The sequence below is a fragment of the Bidens hawaiensis genome, unplaced genomic scaffold (assembly GCF_021521415.1).
Source record: "Bidens hawaiensis isolate Kalapana, Puna unplaced genomic scaffold, B.hawaiensis_p1.1 tig00029860_1, whole genome shotgun sequence".
Taxonomy (NCBI): domain Eukaryota; kingdom Viridiplantae; phylum Streptophyta; class Magnoliopsida; order Asterales; family Asteraceae; genus Bidens; species Bidens hawaiensis.
The window spans coordinates 52,813-68,484 of NW_027494948.1; the positions used below are offsets into that span (position 1 = coordinate 52,813).

A 15,672-nucleotide genomic window follows, 5' to 3' on the forward strand; every position below is an offset into this window, starting at 1 on the left:
GTCTTAAAAATGAAAATAAAAAGAGTACATAAATAAAAGATTAAGGGTCATAGTTATAAGAGCATTCTCATCCAATCAATCATCTTTAAATCCAAAATTACAGTAAAAAACACTACACTTACTCTTTCATTTTTAATTAAATAATTTTTTTTTATATCTTTATCATTACCCTTACTCTCTCTTTTACTCACAACAATTTTCAACAAATATTAAAAAAAATAAAAGATTGCTCTTTTCAACATGCTTTATATGTATTAAATTTTGTATTTTACTTAAACACACGTCTTAAAATTTTTAACTGCCAACTAAGGAAGGGGCACCCATATATATGGGTATGTTGTATGACTTCCAAACCACATAGCAACACCACCCCATCCCATGTGGGTAAGGTGCATGACTTCATTTCATGACAAACCCACAAAATTGATTCATTATTGAAAATTAGAGAATTGAAATGAATTAATAAAGTTTTAGGGTACTTATGGGTAAGTGTTGCCTGTAAGTTTATGGTTTGTAGGTAATTAAAGGTAGAAATGAAGTGGCGGTACATGGTTGACCAATGCATGGGTAATATCCATGAATATCCCTTCCCCTTTTATAAAAATACTAGCAAGGGGAGCTAGAAAAGCAACAAAGAAAAGAAAATGATTTAATCCACAGTAAACAAAACAAGTTCTATCTATATTATAATCCACCAAAACGAGTAATTTAGAATATTGTCAAATGTAAGATCTTTTGTCCTTTTTTCACCTTAGGAGAGAACATCATTTCTATATCTACAAATCAAATACCAAGTTATAAGAATAATTCTATGTTCATGAATAAGTTTTTTCATCTTAAAAGAAACAAAGACCGAATCAAGCCAATTCAAGACATCCCCCCCCCCCCCCCCACCCTTTTTATTAAGAGAGGGTCTGAATCGACGGTAAGTCTCCATTTAGTGATAGCAGCCCACACACTAGAAGCAACCTCATAAGCACCAAACAAACAATCAATAGTCTCAACCAGACTAGAACAATTCGGTCAAATTACAAAGGCACATTAACTCCATAATCCGCCAGATTAGGCTGAATGGAAACCTATTCTTGTAGGCTTGTAGCATTAATTCGTATATGGTATTTGAGATGTGTTTAAATACAATATGTAAACTTGTTTAATTTCGTATAATCGTTATCATAACTTTTATTTATATAGTTGGAAAATAGATCCTACAATTCACCGCCACAAAATAATGAGAAACCAACTTTTTTTTAGTGGAGCAACAAACAACACGGAAGAATCCGTCTTGGACAACCTTGTTACTAATGTGGATATGATACATGTTTTTATATAAAATCATTTAGCTAATTTACAAAGTTTAACTGGGAGTAATTATATTATACATGTATCTATGGATAACACCGAGAAGCATCAGGTTGACTTTAACATCTGTAAAGAAAAAAATATATATATAGGCGCCACCTAGATTAACCAGTAGTCGCCTGGTTTTAAAAAATGTGGTCACGCAATTGCTTTTGTAATAACTGGACGGAGCCATGAACCGGAGCCAGAACTTCTTAAAACTTCTAAACTTTACCAGTTTGAACACACAGAACTTCTTAGAACTTCTAAACTTTATCAGAACTTCAATACTTTTTTGAACACCCAAATCTTCTTTGAATGTATTAGAACGTTTAAAGATGTTCTTTTTTGGTCAGAACGTTTAAAGGTATTCCGTTTTGTTTCAGAATGTTTAAACATAATATTTGTACTGAACTTATAAACAACATTATTTAAAAACGTATAAACTTTTTGTACTGAACTTTTAAAGTTTAATTGATTATGTTCTGAACGTTTAAACAGAACGTATAATATGTTTAAACATAACGTATAAACAGATCGTATAAACTTAATGTTAATACATTCAATGTTAAAACCCAGAACTCAAAACTCAAAATTGATCGACGAAAGCTTTAAATTGATGATTAATTGGATCAATTTCTAGGTTAATTGATCAATTAAGCTCATCAACAATTTCAATTTCAATTTCAATTGGAAATTGCTTAACTGACCTGTGACCAACGATCAATGGTGGTGACGGACGATGGTGGTGCTCATGACAGTAGACGATGGTCGCGATGGTGGACTTTGATGGGTATGCGTTAAGTATTTTTAAGTTAATTACAACTATGCCATTAAGCAGTTTTAATTTCAATTAGAATCGGTGGTGTAGGAAGTCGCGTACCTAATGTACGATAACTGATTATTGTACAGTAACCCACCCCTATATATACATACACTAGTTTTTATCCCCTGTATTACGGGGGTTGTTTTATCTTATTTGTTAATATTTATTTATTTTTTTAATTTTTATTTTTTTTATTGTATGAAAGTTAATAATATACTTATGGTTTGATGATAAATTGTTTCATAAATAAATGAGATGTTCCGGTTTAAAAGCTATATGGGTTTGATGAGACCTAATACCCGTTTATTTTTTTACTATAAAATTGGTTTTTAAATTATAAATAATATATAACTTTTTTTAAATAAATCAGATATTAATTTTGGGGATTTTTAAATCAAATATTTGGTGAGATTAGTTTTTAATTTAATGAGATGTTATAACTCATTTAAGAAATATTTGGGTTTGATAAGACCCATGCCCGTGAATTTGGGTCAAATGCATGAGAAGCCTCCATTTAAAAATCAAACAAATCTGGTGACTCCAAAAATAAAAAGAGGGAGCGACCACATCGCGACACCTAGGATTTTTGAGTTTTCGTTTATATATATTATAGATAGATATGCCTACTAGGTTGTATTAATCTTAGAGCACAACCATGCCTGATTTCCAAGCAGGTTACTTCACCCTCTTTCTTATATGCCTGATCTCCTCTATTTTGGTATCGAACTTATACAAATCTTTTCGTGTTAAATCTCGTCTTCCTCCGGCCCCCTTTTGCCTTCCCGTTATTGGGCATCTACACCTCCTTACTCCAATCATTCATCAAGGTTCACACAAGCTTTCTAAGTGACATGGGCCAGTATTTCGACTCTTTCTAGGCTCAACACCTTGTATTGTTGTTTCTACACCAGAAATAGCAAAAGAAATCTATAAAACACATGAGGATGCCTTTTTGGATCGGCCACATAACTCAACCGTGGATTACTTTGCATACGGGGGAAATGACTTTGTCTTTGCTCCTTATGGATCTTACTGGAAGTTCTTGAAGAAGATCATCATGTCGGAGCTCATCAACGGTAAAACACTGGATCATCTCTATCCAGTGAGGTGTGACGAACTTAACTGTTTTATAAAATACTTATCACACAAGGCTATAGACGGAAAATCTGTGGAACTTGAACGAGAGCTTATGAAGTTGACGAGCAATGTGATATCAAGATTGTTTATGAGCAAGAGGTGTTCGGAGAAAGATGGTGAGTCAGATGACATAACCAAGATAGTTACAGAGATAGCAGAGATTGTTGGTAAATTTAACCTTTCGGATTATATATGGTTTTGTAAGAATCTAGACTTGCAAGGATTTGAAAAAAAATCGAAGGATATTAGGCGAAGATTTGACGCGTTGTTGGAAACGATCATTACGGATCATCTAGTGACAAGAAAGCAGGAGACAAGGGAATCCAGGGACTTGCTTGACATTTTACTCCATATATCGGAAGATGAGAGCATGGAGATAAAGTTAACTCGAGAGAACATTAAAGTTTTCATTCTAGTAATTAAATAACTTCAACATATCATATTTGAAAATTTAATTACATATAAAATATGCATCTACTAACATGTCTGGATATCATTCCAGGATATATTAGTTGCCGGAACAGACACTTCTGCTATATCCATAGAATGGGCTTTAGCAGAACTCATCAACCATCCAAACATAATGAAAAAAGCAGTAGAAGAAATCGACAAAGTCATTGGGAAAAATAGGCTTATCCAAGAATCAGACATATCAAACCTTCCATACTTACAAGCAATTGTTAAGGAATCACTACGATTGCATCCTACAGTCCCACGGATTCAAAGAATATCAAAACAAGATGGCACCGTGGGAGGTTATCATATTCCAGCAAACACTACAGCGTTGATCAACGTGTGGAGCCTTGACCGAGACCCCACACATTGGGAAAGGCCATTTGAATTCATGCCAGAAAGATTTAAAGGAACACAGTTGGATGTGAGAGGACAACACTTCCATTTATTACCATTTGGGAGTGGAAGAAGGACGTGTCCAGGGATTTCGTTAGGATTGCTGATGGTACATGTAACACTTGGTGCAATGATTCAGTGCTTTGAGTGGAAGGAGGGGGAAAATGGTAATCTGGCTACCGTTGATATGGAAGAGGGTATTGGGATCACACTTCCTAAAGCTAATCCTTTAGTTTGTGTTCCGGTTGCGCGACTAGATCCCATTCCATTGCTTGCTTAATATGTCATGAACCCAGTTTTTTATTTTAACTGAACAGTATATCTTTTTCAATAAAACCACCCAATGAACCAATCATGCCTGGATTTGTGACCTCCATATTCAATAATGTTATCCAAAAAAAGTATGAAGTTACTTCTTCCCATTGTGTGTAATCAAATGCTATTTAGCATATGTCAGCAATTGTAATGTCTTTAATTATTCCTTTATTTATAAAACTATGGTCACACAGCTTTGGACCTAGTGTCTTTGATTCTTCCTTCTTAATTATTATAAACACACGATAGTGCTTCATGGGCGGCTCGATTGTAACTAACAAAAAATAAAGCTCAAGTGGATGAGAATGTTATTTTATTGCCAATTTTAATAAAAACCGAACAGGAAACTACTTACATGAGGCCAACAACCTAAACAAAACCTAAACAAAAGGAAAAGGACAATACAAGTTACAAACACAAACATACAACCGTTTTAAGTGGATCAGCACGTACCTACGTGTAAGGCCTCGTTCCCGGTAGCCCTACTTTAACGTCGGATTTACTCATAAACACAGTTCTACAAATCAGAGTTTATTAAAAATTTCGCGGAATATAAAACATCAATCATTCATTACAAAACATTAAATCCTTTCTTTAAAACCAACTTAAAACATCATATTTTAAACACCATCGTTTCTTCCATCTTCAGATGCCAGCCGTTCAATCCATGCCATGTGTCATCCTCATATAACTCTACATTCAGCTGACCTGCGTGCATACTAAAAGTCAGCTACGCTGAGTGAGTTCTAGTTAATCAGGTAACGTATATTACATACACGTATCATACATACTTACGTATCCGAAGATACATACTCATACTTAACTAGTTACTCTTCTGTTCTACATACATACTTACTACTATCACTTACCTCAGTACACCGAGAGTATGTTCATAGTCCACCGTCTATACCTATAGTCAAGGTCGTGAACACGAAAAGGGTCCGCAGTCCTTACCTATGCTCACCTTTTATGGTCGTGCAAGGTCCGCAGTCCTTCCCTATACCATCCTACATTAACAACACGTACAAGGTCCACAGTCCCTCCCTATGTTGCAACCTAATTCATAGCACGTACGAGGTCCACAGTCCTCCCCTATGCTACCACAATACAATTACAGCACGTATAAGGTCCACAGTCCTTTCCTATGCTGACTCCTATCTAAATTACGTATAAGGCCCACAGTCCTTAACTACGTTCTCATCTATCATCTATAACACGTATAAGGCCCACAGTCCTTAACTACGCCATCACATGCCAAGTCTAAGCCCAACGGAAGTTAGAGGGATTTGCCATCCTAACTTACTGCATCAGACGTAGAACTCACATACCATTCCTGTACCTGCATACACTTACTTCGCATATACAATAATTGCATCATATCGTAAGAACACTCTAGGCGTTCTTCACATCATTCATTTAACAATCATACTCCTTGTCGGTACGTGCAATATCCGAAGATCGTTCACGCCCCGACAAGCATTCGTTCATAACGATCATACATCATCCATATATAACATTCATATCTTTATTTGCAACCTGACAGTACGTGCAATATCCGAAGATCGTTCGCGTACCTACAAACAATCATTCATATCTATCACATATGGCATACACTTATCACTTAGGATAAATGTATTAACAAACACATCGAGTATGCACACAGCCCCGAAAACATAACAAGAAATGGGGCTAGAAACTCACCTAAATGCGGTTACGTTCACCGTTAATCGTAATCCCTTTCTTGAGTTGTGCACGGCTAGCTGTATAATATTTACATGTATCAATTAACTATTACTACTCATAACGTATTTCTATCTTTATATAACCCACAACGAACGGGGGTCCGGGGGCAGCGCCCTTGGCAGCGGGGTTCTAGGGGCGGCAGCCCCTAGCAGGGTCCAAGGGGCAGAGCCCCTGGCTGGGTTGGGCTTATTTTCCATTAACATTTTAATTTATTCCCTAAGTTGGGCTTATTTGTTAAGCTTAAGATAATGGGCTTAGCATCCAGTGGACTTAGCTAAATCTGGCCCATCTGTTCATTAAGTAACTGGGCCTAATTGGCCAGGCCCAAAGTCCACCTTGAGTCACTAACTGGCCGAGAACTCAAGGACAGAGAACTCAGCCAAGAACTCGTGACCGAGAACACTTGGGACCAAGATCATTAACTGAAATCATCAACTTTGACCGAGAACTCGTATGTTGACCGAGAACCATTGTTCCTGGCCGAGAACTCTCATGTCCGAGAACCCCCTTGGCCGAGAACTCTCGTTGACCGAGATCTCCTAATGACCAGGTTCTCATGTTGACCGAAAACTCATGTCTGATGTTTTTAACTCGGATTTTCCTAACCATACACCCAGTCCAGGCTCGAGAAATGATTAATCAATCTAAAAATCACATTTTTAACTTCCTATTTCCAGTTTCCTTAACCATTTTACACCTGTTAACATCCCATTATCAAGATCTAGTCCATTTCTAGCATAAAGCTGGGATCTTTACACTTTTAACACGTTTTAGGCTAGATCTAGGGTTTCCTTCATGAAACGTATCTAGCCATGAGTATATTACGTTCATTTTAATCATCAAGTGTTAACTTGATGTTTTATCTAGATCCGATCTAGTCTACGTTCAAGTTTCATGGCTATCCATTCATAAAAACGTAAGCTTTAAGATCAAGGACATACCTTTATACGGCTAATAGGCTACGGCTTGACTTGTTTATCAACCATTATCTATTATCTAGCTTGTGTAATCAATATCTATTGGTATTCGGCTTGGATTTGGTCTTGGATCTATCTCTTTCTCTCTCGGCCGTAAATAGGGAAGGGTTTGTGTGTGTTATGGAGGTGTAGAGAGAATAAGATTGATGAAAATGGAAAGATTTAGGGTTTAAGGGGTATTTATACTCTCTTAAGCCCATGGAACTAAGACCCATATTTCCTTTTTAGTCCATGATTAATTCTCTAATTAGCCTACATCTCTTTCCCTCTTATATTATATTATTTTATAAATTATTATTATTTGAAATTTGGGATGTTACACCACGATATTTTTTTTCAACTGTTCTTCTCCAATCACAACTCTCTTAACTTTCAACTCTCAGTCTCTCAGATTTTTTATTGGAATTTTTTTATTTATCATTGTGCTTTTTTTTCATGTGCACATATATAGTTGAATTGGATTTTACATTCATTTAATTTTAATATTTTTGACAAAGAGAGCAAAGAATCAATATAATTAAAAATGTTACCATTTCGTTAACTCACTTCAACTCTATTAATGTGATCCCGTCTCTTCTAGTAATTAATCGTATAAAAATGTGTGAAATGATCATATTCAATTCTATGTGTTAGGATTGTAAGAAACCCTTTTCTTTTACGTAAAGGGTCCAGATCATAGATTCGGCTTTCGACCCAAACAAAGGTTGAGAGGGTCTTGAGTGCTTTGGCAGGCTTATTATTAAAGGCAGTCACTAATTTTTATGTTGTGTGAACACATAAAATTAAGGGAAAAAATCCTTATGGGAAATGGTTTTATTCAGTGAATAACTATCTTAATCTTTTACAACTATTTTACAACAAACTAGAATTCTTTGGTTATCAATCATTAAACTTTACTCAAAACATTACAAGGCCATAACATTACCCGTTAATTAATAACATATGGGCACCTAAGCCACAACATTATCAGTTTAGGTTATTTCGCGACAAACGTGTTATAATTATTAAAGGAAAGAGATCTATAAACTCACCTTATTGTTGTTACTCAATAGGCACCAAATTTCCTAAATCGGAACAAAGGTAACGTGTTTTGTATAAAAATTAATACGTGAAAACTTGTTACTTAATGCTAGTGTCGTAAACAGCGTTCATGACATCGTCGCTTTGACTAATGTCAGGAGAACTGTGGTCACCTAACTTTCGTTATGTCTTATGTCACGCCAACTTGAATAGGGAAACTAGATATCCTCTCTACTAGTCAGACATGGAAACTAAGTAGTTTCTTTTAACTAGTTTCTCTATTATTCTGACATGGACATTAGCTAGTTTCTCTATTATCCTGACAGAGACATTAGGCGCCAGTGTGCCTATTATCCTGACATGGACATTTGCTAGTTTCTCTATTAGGCGGCACGTAGTGGGGCAATAAAACTAGGCAATGGAGGGCGAATTTTTGGTTTCCCCCCCTCCCCCCGGCCGACAATAGGGGCGATAAAAGGGGTGGGGTGGGGGTGGGGGATGAGTAATTGTCACCATTTTTTTATTATTATTTGATTTCTGGCCTTTTGACAACAACCTAAAATTAAAAAAAAGGAAAAACAAAACAAAACAATATATATATATATATATATATACATATACCTCTTCTCCTCCAACTTCATGTCCATTTCATACAAAACATACACCATTTTCTTAAAAAAAAACATACAAAAATGAATCATAGAAACAACCCAAACCAACCATTCCCTCCTTTCGGTCAATACCATGGTTCGCAAAACCAACCGAGCGTAAACATTCAATGGTTCCTGAACACTAGAAACCAACCGAACCTAAACTATCTGTATCCTTTTCCCGACCCAAACTTAAACATGTATGGAAACTTCCTCAGGCCCCCAAACCTCATGCTGGCGTTCGGGTCTAGCCAACCGGATCCGGTGCCGGAGACTCAAACGACATGGGCCTCAGGTTCAAGCCAAAAAATGACCTGTAAACACAAAAATAAGCAACTGGGGTAGCCGATGGCGCCGCGTGATCCATACAAGAAATGGACGAGGATGAGGAACTAGCTCTCACAAAAGTTTGGATCGCCATTTCGGAGGATCCCGACGTTGGTAAATTTTTGAATATTAAGTATTTCTATAACTTTATTTAGTGTTTACTAAATATTTATATTAATTATGAAAAATTAATTTAATTTGTAGCTAACTTTCAAGCTGTCGGAATATTTTGGAGGAAAGTTTTTGAAACTTGGCTCGTACTAACGGGTAAACCGAAAGAATACCGGGGTAAAGAAGCAGTTTAAGCCCATTGAAAGGTCGTTGATGTATATAAAAATATACATCTTTTTAGAATCAAATAATCTCTAAAAACTGCAACTTCTATCGTATAATATAGTTAAAATAACTACTTATCATGTTAAAATGTATTTTCAGGTGAATCCAAGCCTCAAACGAATAAACGAATGAAAAAGCAAAGAAAAACCAAAGAAAACAGCAAAACATGGGGTTGTGCTTCAGGAAACATTGGGCTGTGCTTCAGGAAACACGGGGCTGTGCTTTTGGAAACACGTGGCTGTGCTTTTGGAAACACGGGGCTGTGCTTTTAGGAAACACGGGGTTGTGCTTTTGGAAGCACGGGGCCGTGCTTCTAGTCACTTTTCAGAAAAGACAAAATAATTTACAAGAAAAGACAAAATAGTGAACAACTTGACACGGGGCCGTGCTTTTGGAAGCACGGGGCCGTGCTTACCTCTCAGAAACGACAAAAAGAATTAGCACATGTCACTAAAAAGCACGGGGGCGTGCCTCAGGAAGCACGGGGCCGTGCCTACCTTCCAGAAACGACAAAAAGAATTAGCACATGTCACTAAAAAGCACGGGGGCGTGCCTCAGGAAGCACGAGGCCGTGCTTACCTTCCAGAAACGACAAAAAGAATCAGGCACATGTCATAAAAATGCATGGGGGCGTGCCCATCAAGCACGGGGCCGTGCCTCACACTCCAAAATGCCTATAAATAGTGGCTCATGTTGCACTCATTTGGGGTGTCTTGAAAAGATTTCTATCCGATTCTCTCTTATAAAAACACACACTAACACTCATATAGAAGGTTTAGTGAAGAGTTTGAAGGCTTGGAGGTCATCACCATCAACCATCATCAACATCATTAAGAAGGAGGCTTCATCTACATTTGGTTAGATTGTTCCAAGTTTAATCATGTATTTGTTATTATCTTCCATCTTAATGTTTATCATCATGCTCATTATGAGCTAAACTCCATTTATCATCTAAAATCTATGAAGAAGCTTTGTTTTACTTGATGATTATATAAAACATGTGGTTTAGTTTGGTAAAGTACATGGTTATCTTACAATTATCTTTTAATGAGAAATGTTTCACCATCTTAAAATACTAATTCAAAGTTGGTGATTGTCAATTATATCGGCAATCGTTCATGATCGATTCATGTTCTTGAAAGATAGAAATACTTTGATACATTATCGAAACATGGATCCTTATATTGTACTTAGAAATGATGAGATATAAGTTATGATGTATTTTTCTAAGTCTTGGTAATCCGAAAATAACTTTGCTTAGGATATCATTTTAGTTAAAGAAATCACATGTTAATGGAATGTGTAATTATAACCTACATAAATCAACCAAGGGGGAGGTTGTGTGAGTTAACTACAACCACCCAAAGTTGTTAGAATTGGTATTTGAGAAATCGAAGTCAATTCTAATCATTCTACTTTACTAACTGATTGTCTACTTAAATTGGTATTCTCGGGGTAGCATGCTATTAAGCATAGGACGAACTTGAAAATATGCATGCTATTATTCATTATGTCATAGAATGTGTTCACTCAAAAATGATGATTATAATTCTATCATATATTATTAGGACAAGTCTATCACATGTTTAACTATTAATCATCAAGGAACAATGGAGTGGATTCTAGATATTAGATGGTAACCTTCGCATAATTAAACAACTCGTTTAGAATTTCTTTTCTTGGTCACCTATATATTATATATAAGTATTTACATTTTACAAAAAGTCAAAAAATTAACCCCAAAATGATTAAAACCTCCGATTAAAGTAAAACAACGATTTATTATTAGAAATCTTTGTGTCCACGGATCGATACTTGGTTCTTACCAATACTATTTTACATATACGATAGGTACACTTTCGTATTTTGTGTGTGTTTAGTCTTTGTAGAAATCACTTTTATAAATTTAAAACACGATCTTGTGCAAAAGCAAATCATCCCATCCTCCTTTTATATTTTACGCCACGCGCAGCACACATCAGTCGTCAATTCAGAATGCCAAAAATTGGCCGGGATATGAAACCGCATGAGTGATCGCGGTTGGCGTAGCGGGCAAAAAGACGCCGACATCCAATCTCGAGCGTTAAGTGACTTTCGAACTCAAGGGCATATCGATGGACAGATCGGGAAACCATTTAAGCATTTAAGTTGTTGGGAAAAACTCAAGGTTTGCCTGAAATGGAATGGGTTACCCATCGTTCTGGTCGCTCGACGAGCCGACACATCATCACGGGCTTCAAAAAAATTCGAGGATATCGTCTTCGATAACTCCGAACACACCAACAACACCCTTCGAAGCTCGTATCTTCAACCTTGTTGACGAACATGACACGGTTAATTTAGACGACAACGACGACAACGTACAAGAGGTGGCTCGACCCCGCTAGAGAGGGAGAAAAAATAATACGAACAAGGGGAGGGTTCGTTGTCACGAGTAAATGTGGAGGACAACAAAGAAGTCGAACGTCTAACTGAGGTGTTCGGTCGTTTCGAAACCCATACCGTGGAACGTACCGCTACCTCCAAGAAACCAACAAACACCACGAAAAGATTTCCGCTATGTTTGAATTGCGGCAGATGGTTAAAGACTACTAATTCCTCGTCACGGCCGGGTTAGAAGAAGAGGTCGCATTATTGCAACAACGATGAGTTCAAAAAATACACAAATATTATGGATATTAGTTTTATGTTTTTTTTGTATTTCTATTTTAATTTTAATGAGTTCAAAAAATACACAAATATTATGGATTTTAATTTTATATGTTTAAGTTAATTATAGAAAGATAATAATAATAAAAAAAGGTGACATGACAAATGTTGAACTAAAACACCATTACACCTCAAAAACAAAAACAACTCTTTGCTAACTTGGTGCCACTTGACGCAAGTCGCCCCATTTTGTAGCTCATTCACTACACATAGCCTTAGGCTACCCGTAGTGGGGTGAATTTTGGAGGCGAATTGGGCGATTTATGTTGGTGCATGTTTTGTAACAGATGATCTTTTGTGTTTGTTAGAATTGAGAGCAACGGTCAAAGGGGAGACTGTTGGTGCATTTTGTGACCGTCGCTATGCAATTCAGACCAGCGGAACGCCACAGGCGAAGTTAGCACAACTTCGCCTTAGGCGAAGTTAGAACAACTTCGCCAACGGCGAAGTTGTAACAACTTCTGCCTTAGGCGAAGTTATCACAACTTCGCCATAGGCGAAGTTATGAACAACTTCGCCTACTGGCCCAAGCCCAAGCCCGAGAAGATGTTTTGTCTATATATATGTGTGTCTTGTTTAGGTTTTGAATCCAGAAAATAAGAGTATTGTGTTATAGTTCATTTGTCTAGAGAGTAAAAGAGAGGAAGTGTCGTGAGAGACGACCCGAGGTAGAGCTCACCTCGGGTCGGACGTGTTTCTGTTTATGTTACGGTATGTAACGTGTTTTAATTATTATTATAAAGAATCTGCAGATTTGATTATCCCGTTCTTGTATTTGTTCGTGTACGTGTTTGTGTTCTTCATCTTGTACACCATTAACGAGTCTAGGAGGATTCCGCACTCCTAGACCTCGTGCGGATCTCGTATCGTTCGGCGACGCCCCCGGGGGGACCTACATGTGGTATCAGAGCCTTAGGCTCTTATGCTATGGTTCGAGATCTGCGTTTTGGTGTTTCTGGCACGTTTCTGGCCGAACAGCGCCGCAGGCGAAGTTATTGTTCATCAGGCGAAGTTGCCGTCAGGATACGTAGGGTTTCGGCGAAGATATAAGGAGAAGCGAAGTTATTTACAACTTCGCCTACCTCCTCAACTTCGCTTATCAGTCAGGCGATGTTATGGACAGGCGAAGTTATAGCCAGGCGAAGTTATGGACTGGCGATGTTAACTTTAGGCGAAGTTAACGAGAGAAAAAAAAAAGAGTATTTTGGTGTTTTCGTCTGTATGGCCAGGTGTACACGATTATTGTGAGACCGAAGATGTTGTTCCGTCAACGAGTGATCTTGTTATCTCTTGGTCTTACGTGTGAACAAATACGTGTCAACTCTGGATATGGAGTTGAGTTTGTGAATGGGATATTGATTGAAACTGGATATTGACACATATTTGGGTGTTTGTGGGCAATGAAATTGTTGTTGTTTGAGGTTGACCAACTGAAGAAAGTCAAATTGAACTGAAGGTTTTCGTCATTACTGGATTGCGGTCAGAGCATATTATTTATGTTATTTTCAAGGTGTTCGCGAATTGGATCCTGAAACGTGATGCTTATTTATTAGAGTGAAAATTCTGGAACAAGTTGGATTTAATCGGGAACTAAAGTGTTTATGTTCTTGATCGTTATCCCTGGTGATTGAAGATGCTTCGGATTAATTAATGGTCATGTGTTAGATTCTATCAAGGTGGTTTTGTGATGAAATTGATCACTTGATGTTGAGTAGTTGAAGATTAAACCTTATCGTATGCCGACGAGTTGGTGAAGTTGTGGAGGACGCCCAACTTCACGTGTTGGTGAAGTCAGATGGACTCACGTGATTGGTTGAGATGATCTATTGGCACGAGGTTGCATGCATTTCAAAGACCTCAATCATTATAGTCGGAGAAGCTTACACTGAAGGGGAGATCTGATATGGAAGACGCTGGGTGATTGGTAGATTTGTGAAGCTACAGGACAGTTTCAGACACGACTGGTTGATGAGCAAACAGAAGATCATCAGTTAAGAGGGAGTCTGTTGGTGCATGTTTTGTAACAGATGATCTTTTGTGTTTGTTAGAATTGAGAGCAACGGTCAAAGGGGAGACTGTTGGTGCATTTTGTGACCGTCTCTATGCAATTCAGACCAGCGGAACGCCACAGGCGAAGTTAGCACAACTTCGCCTTAGGCGAAGTTAGAACAACTTCGCTAACGGCGAAGTTGTAACAACTTCTGCCTTAGGCGAAGTTATCACAACTTCGCCATAGGCGAAGTTATGAACAACTTCGCCTACTGGCCCAAGCCCAAGCCCGAGAAGATGTTTTGTCTATATATATGTGTGTCTTGTTTAGGTTTTGAATTCAGAAAATAAGAGTATTGTGTTATAGTTCATTTGTCTAGAGAGTAAAAGAGAGGAAGTGTCGTGAGAGACGACCCGAGGTAGAGCTCACCTCGGGTCGGACGTGTTTCTGTTTATGTTACGGTATGTAACGTGTTTTAATTATTATTATAAAGAATCTGCAGATTTGATTATCCCGTTCTTGTATTTGTTCGTGTATTTGTTCGTGTACGTGTTTGTGTTCTTCATCTTGTACACCATTAACGAGTCTAGGAGGATTCCGCACTCCTAGACCTCGTGCGGATCATGTCATTTATTTCTTAAATGGAAGTTTTAAAGAGTTAATTGAAAAATGTTCAAATTATAAGGTTTGATTTTGTAAATATAGGCGATGTTGTTAAACAGGCGAAGTTGTGAATAACTTCGCCTAGGCGAAGTTATCCGTAACTTCGCCTGTATAACCCAGACCCTATATAAGGATGTTCAAGAGTCAAACTGTTCATCACTTTTCAAAAACAGCGAACTTATCCGTATTCTCCGGCGAACTTACTGATTTTCCGGCGAACTTATTGTTTATTTAGATTCCGAGTTATTTTTCCCAGATTTCATTAAGATTCAAGGTTCGAGATGTCGATTTATCATATATTCCATGTTCATTCATGCTAATCAGGGGTCGTTTGGACCGATTTCGAAACCTCGGACCATCGGAATTTAAAAACCGATTTTCAAATCTTGTGTTTACGCGTTAAGAACCATTCTAATCGTCTAGAAAACCTTAAAACCATGTTTTTCGGGGTCCTTGATCTTCAAACTTAACCAAAATCCCAGATTTTCCGATGTTTGATTCAAACCTCATTGTCGCCGTTTCAGTTCAGGCGAACTTAGGGTTTCGGCGAAGTTATCCGTAACTTCGCCTGAGGCTCAACTTCGCCTGAGGCGATGTTGTGATGAGGCGAAGTTACCATTAACTTCGCCTGGATCATTTTTACTTAATATTAATTAGACGAACTTAAAGCTGAAGCGAAGTTGTTCCCAACTTCGCCTCATCTTTAACTTCGCATATACAGAGTTTATCACAACTTCGCTCATGGTAACTAGCGAACTTGTGTTATTCATTAACGTTTATCTAACTTGG

The 15,672-nt window shown here is 37.5% G+C and overlaps 1 protein-coding gene across 1 annotated transcript; it reads left to right on the forward strand.

Moving 5' to 3' along the window:
• The first annotated feature begins 2,781 nt into the window (after window positions 1–2,781).
• LOC143579488 (cytochrome P450 93A2-like) lies at window positions 2,782–4,532 on the forward strand. The gene is made up of 2 exons (XM_077062781.1): window positions 2,782–3,719; window positions 3,807–4,532. Exons 1-2 carry the CDS (start codon window positions 3,225–3,227, stop codon window positions 4,431–4,433), a joined length of 1,122 nt encoding a protein of 373 aa, XP_076918896.1. The 5' UTR covers window positions 2,782–3,224; the 3' UTR covers window positions 4,434–4,532.
• Window positions 4,533–15,672: the final 11,140 nt, after the last annotated feature.

Bases quoted from the DNA above. Each gene is read 5' to 3' on its own strand.
- LOC143579488 (XM_077062781.1), top strand. From the start codon at position 3,225: ATGTCGGAGCTCATCAACGGTAAAACACTGGATCATCTCTATCCAGTG. The intron at 3,720-3,806 runs GTAATTAAATAA...ATATCATTCCAG, and splicing joins ACATTAAAGTTTTCATTCTA to GATATATTAGTTGCCGGAAC.